Raw genomic sequence first — 18,453 nt, 5'->3', positions numbered from 1 at the left:
TGGAGTACTATGTATAGAGAGTCAACATTCAATATGCACATATCAGCATTTGAGATCGAATTGGTGTGTGAGCCAACAAAATCCTTCATGTTCCTTTTCCCTTTCTTCCTTCTCCACTATAAAAGATCACTCAAAGACATAGGTCTCAAGGGCACAACAAGAGACACGATATATATTCACTAACCAATCCTAAATGAATGAATACATTTAAAAACTAGGGCATAATCGATAGCTTTGATTGACACAATTTTTAGATGATCATATGAAATAAAATTGGCATGTGAGTAGAAAGAAACTAGAAAGACATTGTGTAAAGACAAGGGTGTGAAATGGATGATTTTGGAGTACTCCATATAGACTATCAACATTCAATATGCACAAATCATCAATTGAAATCAATTTGTCCACTATGTGTGAACCAATGCCAAAACCCTTCCTTTTCATTTGCCCTTTCTTCCTTCTACATTGAAAAAAATCACTACAAAGATGTAGATCATAAGGGTACAATAGGAGACAAAATTACATATTCCTAATATTTTTGTAACTTTTTCCTAATATTTTTTTACACATTTTAAAACACATGTAATAAAATTACATTAATTAACTAACTAAATTGACTAACCTTTGTAACTAAATTACTATTTAAAAAAAATATAATTTCTTAAGTCAATAACATATTATATTTGTGTAATCTAAGCAGTCCCTCACCACAAATTTCTCTCAAAAGTGTTTCCACTTAAATCTATATTCTTTATTATATAGATGAAGTGTCTATAATGGTACTAATGTTATGATTGTTAAAGTTTAATTAAAAGTTACAATTATATCAATTTACTTGTCCCTCTCAACATAAGGACGTGCTCTTCATTTTTTCCACCACCAATTAACATTCACATCATAGACAAGAAAAGATTAATCAATAATATGTTAAAAAATAGTATAATAGAATAATTTTTAATGAAAAAAGATCATTTCATCTTTAATGACTACCATGGCATCAAAAAACTTGTTAGGACACATTTTTCCAAAGAGTAATCACATCATAGAATTTAAAAAGTTAAATGAAATTTCAAATGTTTATATCTTTTCTTTATTTTTCATTATTTCATAAATTAGGCTTCTCACTAATTCTATTGACTTATACTAATTTTGGTAGGACTAAAATTTAATTTCTCTCAACAAAAATATAAAATATTTGTCATGGCATCATTGGTGACAACTTTATGTCATTCTTTAATAATAACTTTATCTGTTTACAATTACAACAGCATGATTGTATTTTTTTACAACATACAAAACAATTACAATTATTAGAATTTTTTTACAACATATGAAATAATATCATTTTATTAATAACAACTTTATGTCATTCATTAATAACAACTTTATCTTTTTACAATTGAGTTAATTAGATTTTTTTCTAGAAATATTGTGTTTAGTTATACATTTTTACAATATAAGAATTAAATATAATTAAGTTAATAAATATCATTTATTAACATATTAGTTAATTGACAATTTTTTAAACTAAGAGAAATTAAATTATATTAACAATAATCTAAATCGTAGATGTAGTCAATTCTTCATTAAATAGTTTTACATAATTATTGCATCTAATTTATTTTAAGAATTGATTTATTTTTTTAATTGTTAAAGAAATTTCAAAATTTTGAAGATGGGGAATAATTTTAACAAGGATGCAAAGAGTCTAGTTCCTACTAATAGAAGAAAATAATATGAATTTTATGCAGTAATAAAATGTATAAAGTCTCGAAAATAATAAATTGCATTTTGTATATAAATAATTAAAAGCCCTACAAAACAACAAATCAATTTGTCAATAAATATATTTTTATGAATTATTTCAAATATAATATAGATGAAAACTTTACAGTTGTAAAAAAATTGAATAATAAATTATTTTCATTGGACAAACAAATAAAGCTAAATATATTTATATGAATTATTAGTTCTTTCAAATATAATATAGATGAAAACTTTATAGTTGCAAAAAGTAATGGAAAAATAAATTGTTTTCATGACAAACAAATAAAGGAAAAAGTTGCACTCCCTACTGTAGCACAAAATGACCACTCAAATTGTCAATAAATATATTATGTTGAATAATTTTAAATATAATAAATATGAAAATTTTATAGCTCAAAAAGTAATTGAATAATAAAGAGTTTTAATTGGACAAACAAATTAAAAAGTAAAATGTATTGAATGCTATAGTTTCTTGCCTACGAACTAATAATAGTGCATAAGACTTGTTTAAATAACATTTTCTAAAAAGCTCCTTGATGCAACCTAAACACTCACAATTTTCCCCACTCAAACAACAAAGCTCTATAAATTTTTGAAGATCTAAATCTATTGCACTATTAGCAGGAACTTAGCAACTTTTAAAGGGTCACTTGTATATTTTAGTGTAATACAAATGCACTAAACTTGGTCACTTTGACCTATGCAAACACAATTTGTCATTTTCATGGAGTGTATTTTATAAATCTAGTACCTAAAGCGCCGTTAATAAAAGAAGAAATATCTCACATCCTGTCACGAGCACTTCTGACAAGTGTCGACCATTTATTCGGGTATCGACCTTTTTAAATCTACTTCATTTCTTTTTCTTTTTAATTTTGCCTCTTTAAAAATATTTACCGTCGACAAGATGTAAGCCTAGGCAAAACGCTGGTTTGCCATTCATCGATTAGACAAATTAATGCTTTAAATAATTCCCAGAAGCCAAGAAGTGTATGAAGCTAATGTTGCCCGGGAAGTCCCAAATACGAATACCAGCAGCAACATTTGCGCTCTTCTGTTGCGTTGATACTCAGGCATGGCAGCCGTTGCATTTTCAAGCTCGCTCGCTCTTTTTCCCCGGCAGAAACAATTAATAATTCCAAGCAGGTGTGTTTTCTCATGTTTTTGTCCGGACAAGCTGCTTAAATCAACTGCATTTAAGAAAACTCTGCGTACGAGAGAATCATTTTCTGTATCAGCTTTTGGAGGTCGGATGGGAGGAATATTTTGCTGTAAAGTAAACGAGAACAAAGCGTCTCTCGAAGAACCGCTAGAATTCACTGTTCGTCAAATTCATTACCACAGGTTTGGTTAAAAGATTCTGCATTTATGTAAATTTGTTTGAGCTTCAATTTTGACAGCTCTTGTTTAAGAAGTGTATTTGCATCAAGTTTTAAATCAATTCAAGGCGCCTTTTTGGAAAATAGTGTGGCGTCTCCAATGTCATTAAATAATTTAATTTTATAATTTTGTTTAGATGACTTAAAATTGAAGTTATTATCTTTCAGGCTCTTTTTATTTTATTATCTGTAACGTGTTGGCCATGTCTGCTATTATTTTTGGTAATCCTTTTGGAAGTTTTCCCAGCCATATATAAGGTCAGGTTAGTTGTTGTCTTAGGTATGCGAACATGATATTTTATTTGTGATTGCGAATTTCAATTGGAGTTCTGTTGTCTGCCCCTTTGTGTAGAATTTTCTGCTAAATCTGAAAATTAAAGAAAGATCTTGCTGAAAAACAAAAGTACAAATTATTGCAGTATATAAAAACAGAGTTGCTGAAAGAAATTCTATTGATCATTGATTATTACACTTAGCATAACAATGCATAATTTATACAATGAAAAGCTATGTCATTAAACAATGCCTGCAGCGAATAAAGGTGAATAGACAGCAGTTTTCATGAGAAGAAACTACCCTCCACACATGAATTATCGTGGAAGACGAGGCATAGATTAATTCAATTTTGAGATCTCATTAGTGAGACTTATGCATGAAAGATGAATCCACTAATCACAGAGAAAGCATATGGATCATGAATACAGTAGAAATTGTCAGCAAACTACTGCAGGCTATTACACTAAAGTCAACGCTAACACTTTGGATGAAAAAAATCTTCCCTACTGGACATTTTCAGTTTTAGTGGGAGTAACTCTTCACCCTATTCTGCTTCACTCTTAATCTAAGATTATTATAATATGAAATGCGATCATTATTTGTTAAGAATATAGCTTCATCAGATTGAAGCATTCGTATCATGAATAATGATGAATGAACACATATATAGATATGATGTTGTCACACACGCGCGCGCGCACCCACACACACATATTAGTCTAAGATTATTATAATATGAAATGCGATCATTATTTGTTAAGAATATAGCTTCATCGGATTCGAACATATACTTCAAAATATGGAATAATGACATGTTGATCCTTGTTCTTTATGTTGATGACTTGTTGATAATAGGTGCAGATCATCTTATAGCCAAATGTAAACATGCTCTCATAGCTGAATTTGACATGAAGGATTTAGGTCTTCTACATTATTTTTTGGGTCTAGAAGTGCGATAGAAGGAAAATCAAAGTACACTACATATATATTGACCAGATTTGGGATGATGGATTGTAAGCTACTATTTAATCCAATGGAAACTAATCTTCATAAACTTAAGATTGAAGCAGTAGACTCAAAATCAATAGATCCTACTCACTATCGACAAATTGTTGGCTCTCTTATGTACTTAGTAAACACTCGACCAGATATCCATGTGTGAATCCAAGAAGATTCATCTAATGGCAGTCAGACATATTCTAAGGTATCATCGAGGAACAATTGGACTCGGGCTAAAGTATGAGAAAACTGAGCTACAACTTCAAGGGTATACTGATTTAGACTGGGCAGGTGATTCTACTAATTGCAAGAGTACAATTGGATGTTGTTTTAGTCTTGGTTCGGCTATGATATCTTGGTTCAGCAAAAACCAGTCAGCAGTTGCTCAGAGCTGTACGGAAGTAGAATATATGGCAGCCTCCACAGGAGCCCATGAAGCAGTATGGCTAAGGAAACTCTTATATGGACTATTTCGAAAACCACTGAACTCCACTATAATTCATTGTGACAATCAAAGTTGCATTAAACTATTAGTTAACCCAATTTTTCATAACAGGTCCAAGCACATAGAGATTCCTTATCATTATATAAGAAAATATGGTTGGACAAAAATGTTATTAAGCTGATACACATCAGCACTGAAGAACAAAACGCTAACATCTTCACTAAACCTCTTGGTAGGTTGAAATTTGAATACTTCAGGAACAAACTTGGTATGATCAAAATGTAATTCAATATTTTGTAAAGTTATTGAATATTTAATAAAATCAATATTGCAATATTGTGGATATGCTGTGGCAAGAAAGGTGACGATCTTTCATGCGGTTGAGGTCACTATTGTAAGGTGATGATCTTAACAATAGTTTGACCTGTTGTTATGTCTCTCCTCATAAATGGAACACATAATGACAGATGTATCAAGGTTGATTACATTGGAGTTAAAACCTAAGAATGTATTGAATATCTTGATATGGTGATTATCACTGCATTCAAATCTAGTATAAATATGAATCGTGATAATGGTAGATTCAAGTGCATTACTAGGAAGTACGCATTCAATCCTCCTTCTAAGGAGGAGTGTTAAGAATATAGCTTCATCGGATTGAAGTATTCGTATCATGAATAATGATGAACGAACACATATATAGATATGATGTTGTCACACACACACACACACATATATATATTTTCATCATTTTATATTACAAGTGTCCTTAACTAATCTAAATCAGCAGTATTTATGTATCGGCTTTCACATCAGTTATAATTAAGAGGAGTCACAATTATGAATGGCTGTGACTCCCCATGGCAAGTGCCAAGTGGGGAGTCACAACCATTCATAAATGTGACCTCTGTAGTACTTATATCTCTGATGGCTTTGGGAGAATACAATCAATAACAAGGCATTGTATCTCTTCCAGAAGTCATCGATATCAACTACATTAAGTCTGTCATTCATTGATCCTCTATAATAAGCAAAGAAATCAGATACACGTCTGATCTACATTATCAGCAAGGGAAAAGTAAAGGTGTTAAGAGCAATCACAGAAAAGAGACATTACTAACTTTTATTCTGAAGTACAGATTTATACTCTAGAAAAGATCCACAAATAACATTATTAACACAAATCACTTTTGCATGTGCGAGTTTCCAGACTTGTGTTTCCAGTGTATCGAATCATTGCTCTACATATCTACTTTAACACTTGGTGAATTTGCGACTATAAGACAAGATTGAAGAAGACCATATAGTAGGTCAGGATATATTTCATACGAACATGACATTGTAATCGTACAGAGGTAAGCTTGGCAGTACGACACAATAATCACCATACAGAATGAGGCTTTATTGTACAATGCAGGAGTCATCATTACTGTATGAAGGAAGACATTTCTATACAACGTCAAAGTAAGAGTATACCATACAGGTATAGGGTGGCAATACGCAGGTGTAAAAATAGCAGTTGCTCAAGTTTACAATTGAAGATGAAATCCCATGTCTTTAGTCCTTGTAGGAAGTAAGAGTTTACAATTGAAGATCAAATTCCATGTCTTTAGTCAACTTATGTTGCTCGAGCCTTAAGAAGGAAGTGTGAGTGATTTTGTATCTTGACCTAATCACCATAATGATATCAAATTTTTGGTCACTCCCACATGTTTCAATAGAAGAAAAAATGAATTCGGGATTAAGAGTGATCAAGTGAAGAGCGTGGAATGCAAGAACTTGGGCAAGGAGTGAAAGGAATTCTACATTAGTCATTTTCAAGGGTGATTAAGTCAAGCCCAAGGGCTTGACAAATTGCACTCAAGACATGAGTCGAGCCCAAGCAATGTGCAAATTCTGTCCAAGCACTTTAAGTTCCACTAGGCCTCAAACTCTGGTTTACACTTCAATCCTGCCCTAGAAGTGAGCAATTTCTAATAAAGTTTGAGCATGGAGCCCAAGAGCTATACATTTTTAGCCCAACTTCATGTATTATGTTGAAGGCATGAATAATTTACAAAAGTGTAAGGTGTAGCCACCGAAGAGGATTGCAATCTCCACTCCATCCTTTTGGTTAAGCCCAACACATAGACAGAATTCACTTAACATTCATTTGAGGTGCTAAGGAGTTTGCAATCTCTAAAAACATAAAATCACGATGCCTTACCCAACTCTTTGACATTTTTCGAAAATGCACCATACATCATGCCCATAGACCAAGCAATTTCTGCTAGACTATTGTTAGAGCCCAAACACCATGTAATTTCTGATTTGTAAAAATGTAGATGAGCCCAGGATATGGGCAATTTCCAAAAAGGATGATTAAAAAGAGTTGAATGCCTCATTTCACCATAAACAAATTCGGTCTAGCTATAATTACAAGTAGAGCTATAATATAGGTAGGGCAACCTTGAGTGTGAAAATCAAGAGGGAGATGGATAAAACCAAAACATTGAAGTCTTTTTTTTGTTTTTTGAGGAGGCTTTCTATCACTACCCACCTTGTGAGACTTCTATTTGTAGGACATATGCGACTCTTTGACTCTGTCGACTTGGTTGTGGACCTCGACTAGTGCCTATGTGTGATGAGCTTTATGGTCTTGTACCTTATTGATGTACTCTTGATCTATGTTGTATTTGATGTTCGACATCCTTATTTTCTACTTGATGTATATGATACATGTGTATGATGTATTCTCTTGATGTAATGAAGCGTGATGTGTAGGTCAACTTCCTTAATGTATTTGATCGCATTCTTGTAATCATGTGATGGCAATACGTGTTTGACAATTTGGTCGATACTTTGTTGTTTGGTTTTTAGCTTAACTCGATGTTTACGTTGAATTCTTGGATTATTTTCATATTTATGAATTGGAATAATTTGGTTGACTAGATCGTGTTAGATCAACTTTGACTCCTTGTTTGACCTTTTCCGCAATTCACACCTGTATATCTATGTGGCATGTTAGACCAAATGGGGTTCTTTACACTTTCGCTTCAAGATAGGAATGCTCGAGGACAATGAAGAGCCATGACAACGTCAAAGGGGCTATTCATTGAAGAGGTTCAAGCGAAAGGAGGCCTTTCACTTCAAGATTTTAAGCAAGATATGGACAAAAGTGCAAGTGCTAGTGCAATGATAGGGATATCAAGACTTGACAAAAATCATTAATGGAACAAAACAACATAATGGGGAAATCAAGATGCAAAACAATTTGAAAGCCAAAGTGATGATGTCATGATTATTAAGAAATATCAAGCTCGAACTAGTTCAAGTCTTCAAAGTGGAATGCAACGAAGAAAGTGCACTAGGTGATGATTAAGCGAGTCTACAAATAGGATATCATCACAAACTTGAATTTCCAGAGGAAATTAAAGTTCAATTATAAAGATCCAACTGCATGAAACACCTACATCACCTCTACAAGAGCAAGATCAAGGCAAGATACAAGTACAAGCAAGTTCAAGACATTTCAATGACAAGAATTTTAAGAAGATGGAGAAAAATTGTGAAGATGAAGCAATTTGGGAACATTAACCATTGCAATTAATCAAATACTTGAAGATGTTGAATATCAAGAGATATTGCTAGAGATGTAGAGACTTCTTCATGATGATGTTTAGTGGAATTGATGAAGTTTGTTAAAGTTGTAGCTTCTGTCAGATTGATTTTATCATGAGATACCTTGTTGGTAAATTATCTTTAAGATAAATATCTTATATATATATATATATATATATATATATATATATATTATATGTGTAATATAATATATATATAATATATTATATATTACTATATTATTATATAATAATATAGTAATATATAATATATTATATATTACTATATTATTATATATTAATATATAATGTATAATATATATTATATATATTATATGTGTAATATAATATATATTATACATTATATATTATTATATAATAATATAGTAATATATTATATATTATTATATAATAATATATTATATATTACTATATAATAATATAATAACATATTACATATATGCTTAAAGATGAGTTATAATGGTTATTTATATTATTAATATATATTAACTAATGATGATTAACTATAGAGACATGTCTCTTCATCAGACATGTCTCCTCCTCTCATATTTATGAGTCTTCAAATCTACATTTGGAAGACATTAATCACATCGTCAATGTTAGTACACTTGCAGAAAATGATCCATGTTACTTAACATGGCATCAGAGCCAGGTTGCAAATGTATCGGAGAATATAATTCATTTAATAATTTTCATAAAATTTTGTGTGATAACTATAGACACCTAAATCTGATTACATCAATAAGTAATCGTATTTAGTCATCTCTTAGGACATTATTGATTAAATATTTATTATTTAATTAATTAATTGTTATCCCCTAGTTAATTAATTAATTAAATTAACTATAGTCCAATTGATAAAATTTAATGATCACCCAAAATCAATTTATCAATTAAATCCCTCTTTCCCTATTAAATTGAATAAATCATCAAATCTATTCAATTTAATTCCATATTCTCATTTTATTAAAGAAATTATTTAATAAAATATTTAAAATCCTAAAACCCTATCCTAACCCCTAATCCAACCCATTCACCCATACTAACCTCACTTAGCCACCTAACTAACCCATCCCATGAAAGCTAATCCTAATCCTCTTCTAATCATGTGCACAATCATAAACATGGGTTAAGACTTCCTAACCCAAGCTAAAGTCAACAAATATCTTCTCCCCTCACCCATCCTCATAAATGACCCTTACACATCTTTTACACCTCTCCCATCCTCACTCATGACTCTTACATACTCAACCACCCTCATCAAGCCTTTGACCAACCCTTATCTTATCCTCTCACACTCATCCTCCTTGTGACAAGTGTCACCTCCCCATTCGTGCTAAACTAGCACAATCTTTGTGCTCCCTTTTGAGTGCATCCTGACCCTCCCTCACCATCTTATCATCTTGACCTCTTGACCCTCCATTCCTCCAACTCTTGGCTTATAAATTGAACTTCCCTCCTTCACTAAAATCATTCACCTTCGATACAAAGTTATAATGCTATTTTGAGAGCTCATAAACTACCAAAATACCATTATAATGTTGGAATCACTCCATGAATCCATTGTTAAAACCCTCATCCATGCATACACTTGGTAAAAACCCCCATCCATTGGAAGCTTGAGCACAACGTGAGCATACATCCCCTCTCATCAGGGACAAATCCATTGCATCATATGTTATACCATTAGGAGCCTACCATTTTTGGTTTGCTTTCTTTTGTGGTGATAACAATCAATCCTATCATAAGTGTTTTCCGTGTTTAGTATGGTTAAAACTTCCATTTAATAGTTAGTTTTCAATTTACACTATTAAACTAGGTGATACAATAACTAGTATCAACAGTCAACAACAAGGGGCATAAAAAGCTCAGCATTTACAATTGTGAAAATGTCGCTTGTAATCAGGGTGTTAATGCTAGCGTATGTATCTAAGAATATAATTTATTAATTTGTGAGTATTGCCAATAATATCTATAGAGAGGAATTGGTATTTTAGGAGGAATCATTTGAAACATGGAGGGCATACAAAGAAAACTAATCCATTGGACAAAAGAAAGGACACGAGGAGAGGTATGTACGCAAGCAAGGAATAAATGCAAAGGAGTCAAGAATATTGTAGGCAAAGGAGGCCATAGACAATCATGAAGTTGTATCAGTAATTACAAGTAGCAAATAAGCGTGGAATGAAATTCAACATTGAAACCAAATCATTTACATGTTTGATTGCTCCTAAATTAGTATTGCAAGCGTAGGTACAGAATACGATCAATCCTATATACAAATTACGTACAATGAAGGAGACACTTAAATAAGAGTATCGGGGTTGATTATTTGTCTGTGGATAAACAACAAAGTAACATGACTCAGACCCGGCTCGGACTCGAAAGTGACTCGGTGGTGACTTGGCAAAGTGAAAAAACCTCAAAATTTTGAGATTTTTTAGGATTTAAAGAACATTCCATGCATCCATTATTGAATAAAGCTTAAAGACACAATAACATCATTAAATAGAAGATAATTTGATCATAATGCACATACTTAAAGTTAAAAGTCAAACATACATTGATTACATAAGTACACTGTACAATACTACAAAGGTAAATTGCTAAATACTATATTACTAGTAATTAAAGTTTAAACAGTAGCTGAAGGAAATATTATAAAAGTAAAACAAACAATCATATATAAAATGATAAATCCATGCAACCCATCAAAATGTATACGTATTATGTATTATGAAATCCAACACATCAAGATTCGATGAATCAATAGTCATCATCAAATGTTCAAATTCTGATCATATAAACAAAAAGTTAAAACAAGACTATAGCTATGGCTCCTAGTCGGAGTCCTCATCATCATCCTCATCGTCATTGTCATCCTCATCGTCATTGTCATCTTCATCCTCATCCTCATCCCCAACCTCAACCTCAGGCTCAGTATAATCTATAAAATGGCTCTTAGTAAGGTGTCTAAGGTAGGTCCTGGATGATTGATTAGCCATAGCATCAGCGTGTGAGGTGCCTCTAGGATCAACTGTAGTCTCTAGCTCTGCCAATGCCTGCGAGGTGACACTAGGATCAATTGTAGTCTCTGGCTCTGCCAATGCTTGTGAGGTGCCACTAGGAACAATTGGAGCTCTCTGGTCCTCTGCTGCCATAGCCACAACCTTAGCCTAACCCTCTCTATCTGCCTGGTCAATCCACTATAGTTCCTCATCATCAAAGACATGATTAGTAGCCTCAATGATCCACTCAGACTTTGGATCAACCTCCTCTAGAGTAATCGGAGAGGTGTCACTATCCAAAATCTCCTTGGTCCTAATGCGCAGGTTGTAATGCACAAAGACTAGCCTATTCATGTGCTCGAACATGCTCCAGTTGCGCTCTCATCCAGAAGTGCTACTTGGCTGGCTCAAAATGTGGATGGCGATTTGCTAAAGGTTTTTGGTTGAAGGCCCAAACATTTGCCACCATCTATCTGAATTTTGAAAAAAGGAAAAGAAAAAAATATTAGTCTCATTTCAAAATTTGAACTTTAAAGTTTAAACTTAAAGTTTAAAGCTAGAAATTTAGAAACTAGATTGTATAAGGCTTAAGCTGCAATTTTGTACGACCTTCTTTGCAAATTTGACTTGAAAAAATGGGCCTTGATGCATTATTATAGGCATCCATCTCAAGCAATATATCTGTGGCTTTAGTGGCCATCTTCGATATCACAGTGTATAGGCTACTAAGAACCTTCTCATTTGCCTTGAAATCTTCATGGAAACGGTATGCCGGATTGAGGTAATAGGCTGCTGCGTGGATGGGTTTATGAAGTTGATTTTGCCATCTCCTATCAATTATGTTCCAAATAGGGCCATAGTTTTTGTCAACTCCGACATATTTGGCCTTAATAGCCTCCTTGACCCTATCCATGCCCTCATAAATGTAGCCCATAGAGGGCTTCTCGCCATCAACAACTCATAGGAGGGCTACAAGAGGCTCAATGATATACAAAACTATTAAACAAAAAAACAATTTAGTGAATGATGAAACTCTGCAAAGTTGCACAATGAAAATAAAACAAAAATATGTATGAGATAAATTAATTAATAAAATTTTAAGACTTAAGTTTTTAAAATTTAAATTACCTCCACAATCTTTGAACATGGCTCCCAAAAACCTTCATCATCATAAATGCATTTTGTTGCATCTATCCCTGCAGGGCTGGTGGCAAAGGAGGAGGAACTCCATTCTGGACCAACAAACATGCACCTCAAAGCGAACCTTGAACTCAACAAGGATTTTAGTGTGATAAAATTAGAGGCAAATTTTGTGATACCAGGACGAGCCAACTTCTTTCCCTTTGTGTATTGCTTCATAGTGCTGAGGACCAAGACATGATTATAGATGAACTTACAAAGATTTTTGGCCTTGGTAACACATGATTTCACCCATACAAGCTTGCCAATATCCTCTAACATGAGGTCGATGCAATGGGCCGCACATGGAGTCCAAAAGATTTTTGGATGTCTCTCCATCAAAAGCTTTCCTGCAGCAATTTTAAATTAGTTAGTAAAGAATGAAATTTTTTGATGTATTAAAAAACTTTTAATTTTCAAAATTTAATAAAAAACTAAAACAAATTTTTTAGAAGTAGAACTTAGAAAGTTAGAGGTTAAAATTTTACCTGCAGCAACATAATTAGCTATATTATCAGTCACCACTTGGACAACATTCTCTTCCCCCACCTCCCTTATGACCTCAATAGCCTCACATAAGAATTTTGCATTTTTCACATGTGAGGAAGCATCTATAGACCTCAAAAACATGGTGGATCCTGAAAGTGAAAATTAAACAAAATAATTATCATTCAAGAATCAAGAGTCAATGGTCAATAAAATAAAATTTTCGTTATTCAATAATACATTAAATTTTAAATTTAGATTTCAAGAAGTAGAGGATGATGAATTACCTTTGCTAGAAACAAGAAAATTTAGGAGGGTCCTATTCCTTCTATTTGTCCATCCATCCGTCATAATAGTACACCCCTTTTGGCTCCAAATTTTTTTATGGTCTTCCAACTCAAGTTTTATCTCCTCAACCATATCTAATAAGATGGGGCCGCTCAACTCATTTTCAGTGGGGGCTTTGAACCCCGCAGCATAGATGGAAACTGCATCAATCATCCCCTGCCAATAGGGAGTCCTGTTACATTTATAAAAACATTTTAATTAGCGTATTTCAAATTTTCATCATCAAGTTAAAACTTAAAAGTATAAAATTGAAAATAAATTTTAAAACTTAAAACAATCAAATATAAATGAAGTTGAAGTACCTGGCTGCTATAAATGGAATGTTGCAGAAAAACCAAAACTTGCAAATTGCTCTTATTCCAGCTTCATGTACCTCCCTATTCCAGCCCAAGCTCTCAAGTGAGGGTTGTGCACCAGGAGTGGAATGTGGTACAAATTTTTTGTCCAACCTAGATTTTTTGACTCTAGGACGAAAGGTAAAGCCAGTAGGCCCAGTACTACTAGAAGGGGCAGCAATCGCAGTAGTAGCACCACTAGCAGTGCAAGGAATATATGTAGAAGAAGTACGACTAGCAGAAGCATTATGACGATAGGGGGGAAGGGAAGAACCTTCTCCAACACAACCTACTGACTTAGAAACATTTCTAGATGAGCGTGAAAGGGAACTATAACCAATCTAAGCTGACTCTTCTACTTGTTTTATTTTTAATTCCTTTTTTTGTTCATATTTTTCCAAGGCTACATACCAAAAACGTTGAGCCTCAACAATTGCAAGTCTACAAGGCTCAGTATCATGACCACGTATGCCAATAATATGGTATTTCAATCTATTTATCCCCCCACTATTAATGGTTTTTCAAAATAGGCATTTTGTTTGAGTTCTAGTTCTACTCGGAAAGTCTATGGTGAACTTCCAACATTCATCTTTTTTATTGCCCTTAGAGAGCTTGGGTTTTTTACCTCCTGAAGCCATTATGAGTAAGGAAAAATGCAAAGGTTGCTGCAATAAGACATTTTAGACTAAATATTACCATTTAAGCATTGTGTTTTATAAAGATCTAAAGTAAAAAAAAACTCATAAACAAACAAAAAAAATTCATCCAAAAAACCCATAAGCATAGAGAAAAAAATCATCAAAATCTAAAAAATCAACTCTTACCTCTTTCAAATGTGTTGGGAAGTGTTGAGAAGAGCTCCTATAAACTCCTTGATGATCTAAATGCAAGCTCCAATGTCACAAATGCAAACTTTTCTCCTCTTCCTTTCAGCGGGTTGCAAAACAAGGACACTCTATTTCTCTTCTACCTCTCTCTCTCTCTCTCTCTCTCTTTCTTCTTCTCACAATAGAGTGTTATGGAAGCCCTTTTAGAGTTATAAGAGTGAGTAAGAAGGAAAAAAATATTAAAAAAGTATGCAAAAATTAATATTTTAAGCCTGCCGATTTTATGCTGCCGCGGCCGAGTTAAGTAGCCTGACTCAGGTGAGTCACCTCGTGACTCGCGAGTCACGCCACCTAACTCGCTGTTTGCGAGTCGCGGGTCATAATGACTTGGTTAGGCATTGGTAGCTCGCTGACTCGTGTGACTCACGTGACTCGCAGTGAGTCACGTTACTCTGATAAACAACAATAGAATAGCAGGAGTAGAAAAAATATTGTCCATGGAATCAAGAAAGGAGATATGCTATCAAGGAAGGAAAAACGGTCGAAATATCGAGCAAGTATCATAGAGAAGGGATGAAAGGCAATGGGACAGAGCCACCATTTTTAATGTATAAAGGGAATAGAACTATAGTGTCATAGACATTTTCGGTTATCTCAGAGGACTATCAATAAAGAGAAGAGAATTATTGAAACTTACACCATGCCTAGCCCTAGTTAGTGGTAGCCAGAATATTGGATACTCAACCTTGCTCACTCACGCCAAGAGAATATCCATCTTAGGAATGGCTGGGCATCCAACCTTGATATTATCAGGCGTTATATGTAGAGAAAGAAAAAGATAAGGAGAACAAATGCAGCATAATCAGCAATAAAGTAGGGAAACAACACCTATTATATTGAGACCATGGAAAGGAAATGAAAAAAAACTAGTGCGAATCTCCTATGCTATGAATGACTTGACAGTCAACTCGCCCAAAGTCTCCAAGCAATAGCATCTACGATAAATTTTGGAGAAGCAATGTCGTCTTGAAGCACGTGAATAATGGGGTTAGGATTCTCGTTGCCTGACAGATTGATATGCAAATTTGATCTTCTCATGGATCGGGCAGCCAATGCCAATCCAATTTCCAAGTGGTGAAAGGGCATGAAAATAACTAAGACACATAATCCAAATTCTACCACCTGTGATTCAGTCTTTCTTATGTGGGAATACAAATAGACCGAAGACATATAAGAAATACAAGGGGGACCTGCCTTCAAGGTAAGGGGAGGTAAGGTTCATTCCAAATATTATAAAGTAATTTACGTATATTATTGTTATTATATTGGTATAAGTGTTTTAAGATGGTTAAGATACCAATACCCTTGATTCCATTAAGGTAAAACTAATAAGATATAGTGTATTAAGTTCTCTTCTTCACATTTATATATATTAGTATATGATGACTATATATATGTGTGTGAGAGATTTTTGCAAAAGAATAATTAATATTAGTAATTTATATTTTTAAGGAGAATATATACTTAAGATAGATATTCATCTATCTTATATTGGATCGATGAAAATTATTATTCTTGAGAATTAAATTAGTCTCTCTTTCCTATATTATTATTGAAAAGATGATTTTTATAATTTGAATGGAATGTTTGTATAATTATGTTGTAGGAGTTTTTTTCGCCTTGATCTGATTTCCGAGAATGTTCTTGCTGGAAAAAGAGGGAGATTAAGAATTGTGGATGAGTTTAAGAAAATGGAAGGACATGTTTGCTTCTACTATTAAGCTTAATGAATGTTTGGAGCTTCAATGGATGAAAAGATCAAGTTGTAACTTAGAAAGAAGCCGTCAAATTTGATGTGATTTAAAAGTGTTTAAAGATATAAGAGTGGGAATTTTACATTGTGGGGGGGATAATAACTATTGTTTCATTCCCACTTGAACCATCTTTAGTAAGGAGATGTTTCATGACCATCATGGGCAAATAAGTACTCATTTGAGGATGTTCTTGTGGGAAAAGAAGGTTGGTATTTTACGCATGCTATCAAATATTGTGTACACGAGAATTCATTAGTCATTTGATGGTCAGGATAAAGTGAGGATCTTGAAGTGAATATCTTCAATGATTGAGATTATGAGTATCCTTCTACATTAAGAGGGAGTATGACACTTCTTCATAGGCAACACAGGAGCTTAGAAGATTAATACTCAAGGGAGTCTAAAAATACATGTGTGACTGCATGATTTTGATGGGCCTACTCTTGAGTGCATCATGAGGAAGTATTGACTTATCACTAGAAAATCAAAAGATTGATATAAGATTCAGAGTGAGTTCGATAGGCATCCTTGGGTGAAGAGAGTTTATGACGAAGTAACTATAGGACCTGACTTCCCAGGATCATTGTTCAGAAGGATAAATTTTGAGATGCAATCCCTTGTGGATGATATCTTTTCTACGAGGAGAAGTTCGAAGTCAAATTCCTTGTAATGTGCTCTCCTCTATAAGAGAGAAGTTTGAGGTGAAAATCCTTGTTCCACCCTCTAGTAGCAGCTATAGTGGTTCATGGTGGTTCATGGTGGATATCATGTAAGTTACTACATGACGTTTTTATGATATGTAATGAAAGGTGAGGGTCTTTCATTGACATATATAAACAAAAGGTAACTATTATAAGATGACGATCTTATAAATGGTAGACTTATTATCATGAAAGACTTCATTAAATTGTTGTCCCAGAGTGCTGGAAATCATGATAACAAATAGACAAAAGGTAACCATTGTAAGGTGGCGATCTTATAAATGATAGACCTGTTATCATGATTATTTGGGCCGGATTTTGCTGGACACAATGATAACCAACTTGTTATGGTTCTTTGGGCCAGATTCGGCTAGACACCTCTTAAGGTGGTGTTTTTTAAAGTTATGGAAATTGCTTCAATTGCGTGTCATGAAAGGTGAGAAATTAGCTTCATAGTGAATTGAATATCACACTGAGATGGTATCTCTTTTTGTTCTTGAAAGCATAATGTGTTCTATAAATCCTCCCTAGCTAAGAGGGAGTGTTAAGGTTGTGGCTTCTGTCGGATTGATTTTATCATGAGATACCTTGTTGATGGTAAATCATCTTTAATATATAATATATATTATATATGTAATATAATATATATTATATGTATTATACATTATATATTATTACATAATAATATAATAACATATTACATATATGCTTAAAAATGAGTTATACATATGGTTATTTATATTATTAATATATATTAACTAATGATGATTAATTATAGAGACATGTCTCCTCTCATATTTATGAGTCTTCAAATCTGCATTTGGAAAACATCAATCATATTGGCAATGTTAGTACACTTGCTGAAAACGATCCATGTTACTTAACAAAGTTAACAAGATAAGCATGCCGAGTTGGCGTTCACTTATCTTCAACATATTAGAAGGTTCCAGTTTCATGTGTCCAAATTCATCCAATCACATTGTTCCAAGATTACATGTAGAGTATGTAATTTTCTAATTGGCCCACAAGTTGGTACCTAATTGTAATCAACATTTAATGCTTATAATTGGTAGCTACATTAAGTTGTGCTGTTATGATACAAGCCATCAATTCTAAATCAATTGGAGCCATTCATTGTAATTGAGCTCCTTATATTAGGATGGCCTTCTCTTTGTAAAATAGACTTATAGGGATTGTTGCTAGTATACCTCTAAAATTATTCCTTCTTCATTGTTGTTATCATGGTGAATGTTTTTGAAGTTTTGGGGT

At 33.3% G+C, this 18,453-nt stretch overlaps 1 protein-coding gene across 4 annotated transcripts in view; it reads left to right on the top strand.

Annotated features, from left to right (window-relative positions):
- The first annotated feature begins 2,683 nt into the window (after positions 1–2,683).
- The window catches only part of LDA (limit dextrinase), a 338,458-nt gene continuing 322,688 nt past the window's right edge, over positions 2,684–18,453 (top strand). For 3 of the 4 annotated variants that reach the window (XR_016363878.1, XM_089825429.1, XM_089825421.1), the window contains exon 1: positions 2,707–3,111. Coding sequence is in view for 2 of the 4 variants with exons in the window: in XM_089825429.1 (XP_089681555.1) it covers positions 2,843–3,111 (269 nt within the window). In the remaining 2 variants the exon portion in view is untranslated. Of the gene's footprint in view, positions 3,112–18,453 lie in introns of all 4 variants that reach the window. The other variant, XR_016363879.1, reaches the window with a different exon arrangement.

The sequence above is a fragment of the Cupressus sempervirens genome, chromosome 1, assembly GCF_028749045.1.
Source record: "Cupressus sempervirens isolate cs-2001-9-10 chromosome 1, ASM2874904v1, whole genome shotgun sequence".
Classification (NCBI taxonomy): Eukaryota; Viridiplantae; Streptophyta; class Pinopsida; order Cupressales; family Cupressaceae; genus Cupressus; species Cupressus sempervirens.
Note: the sequence above shows the minus strand (reverse complement) of the source record. Positions and strands in the feature narration are given on the sequence as shown.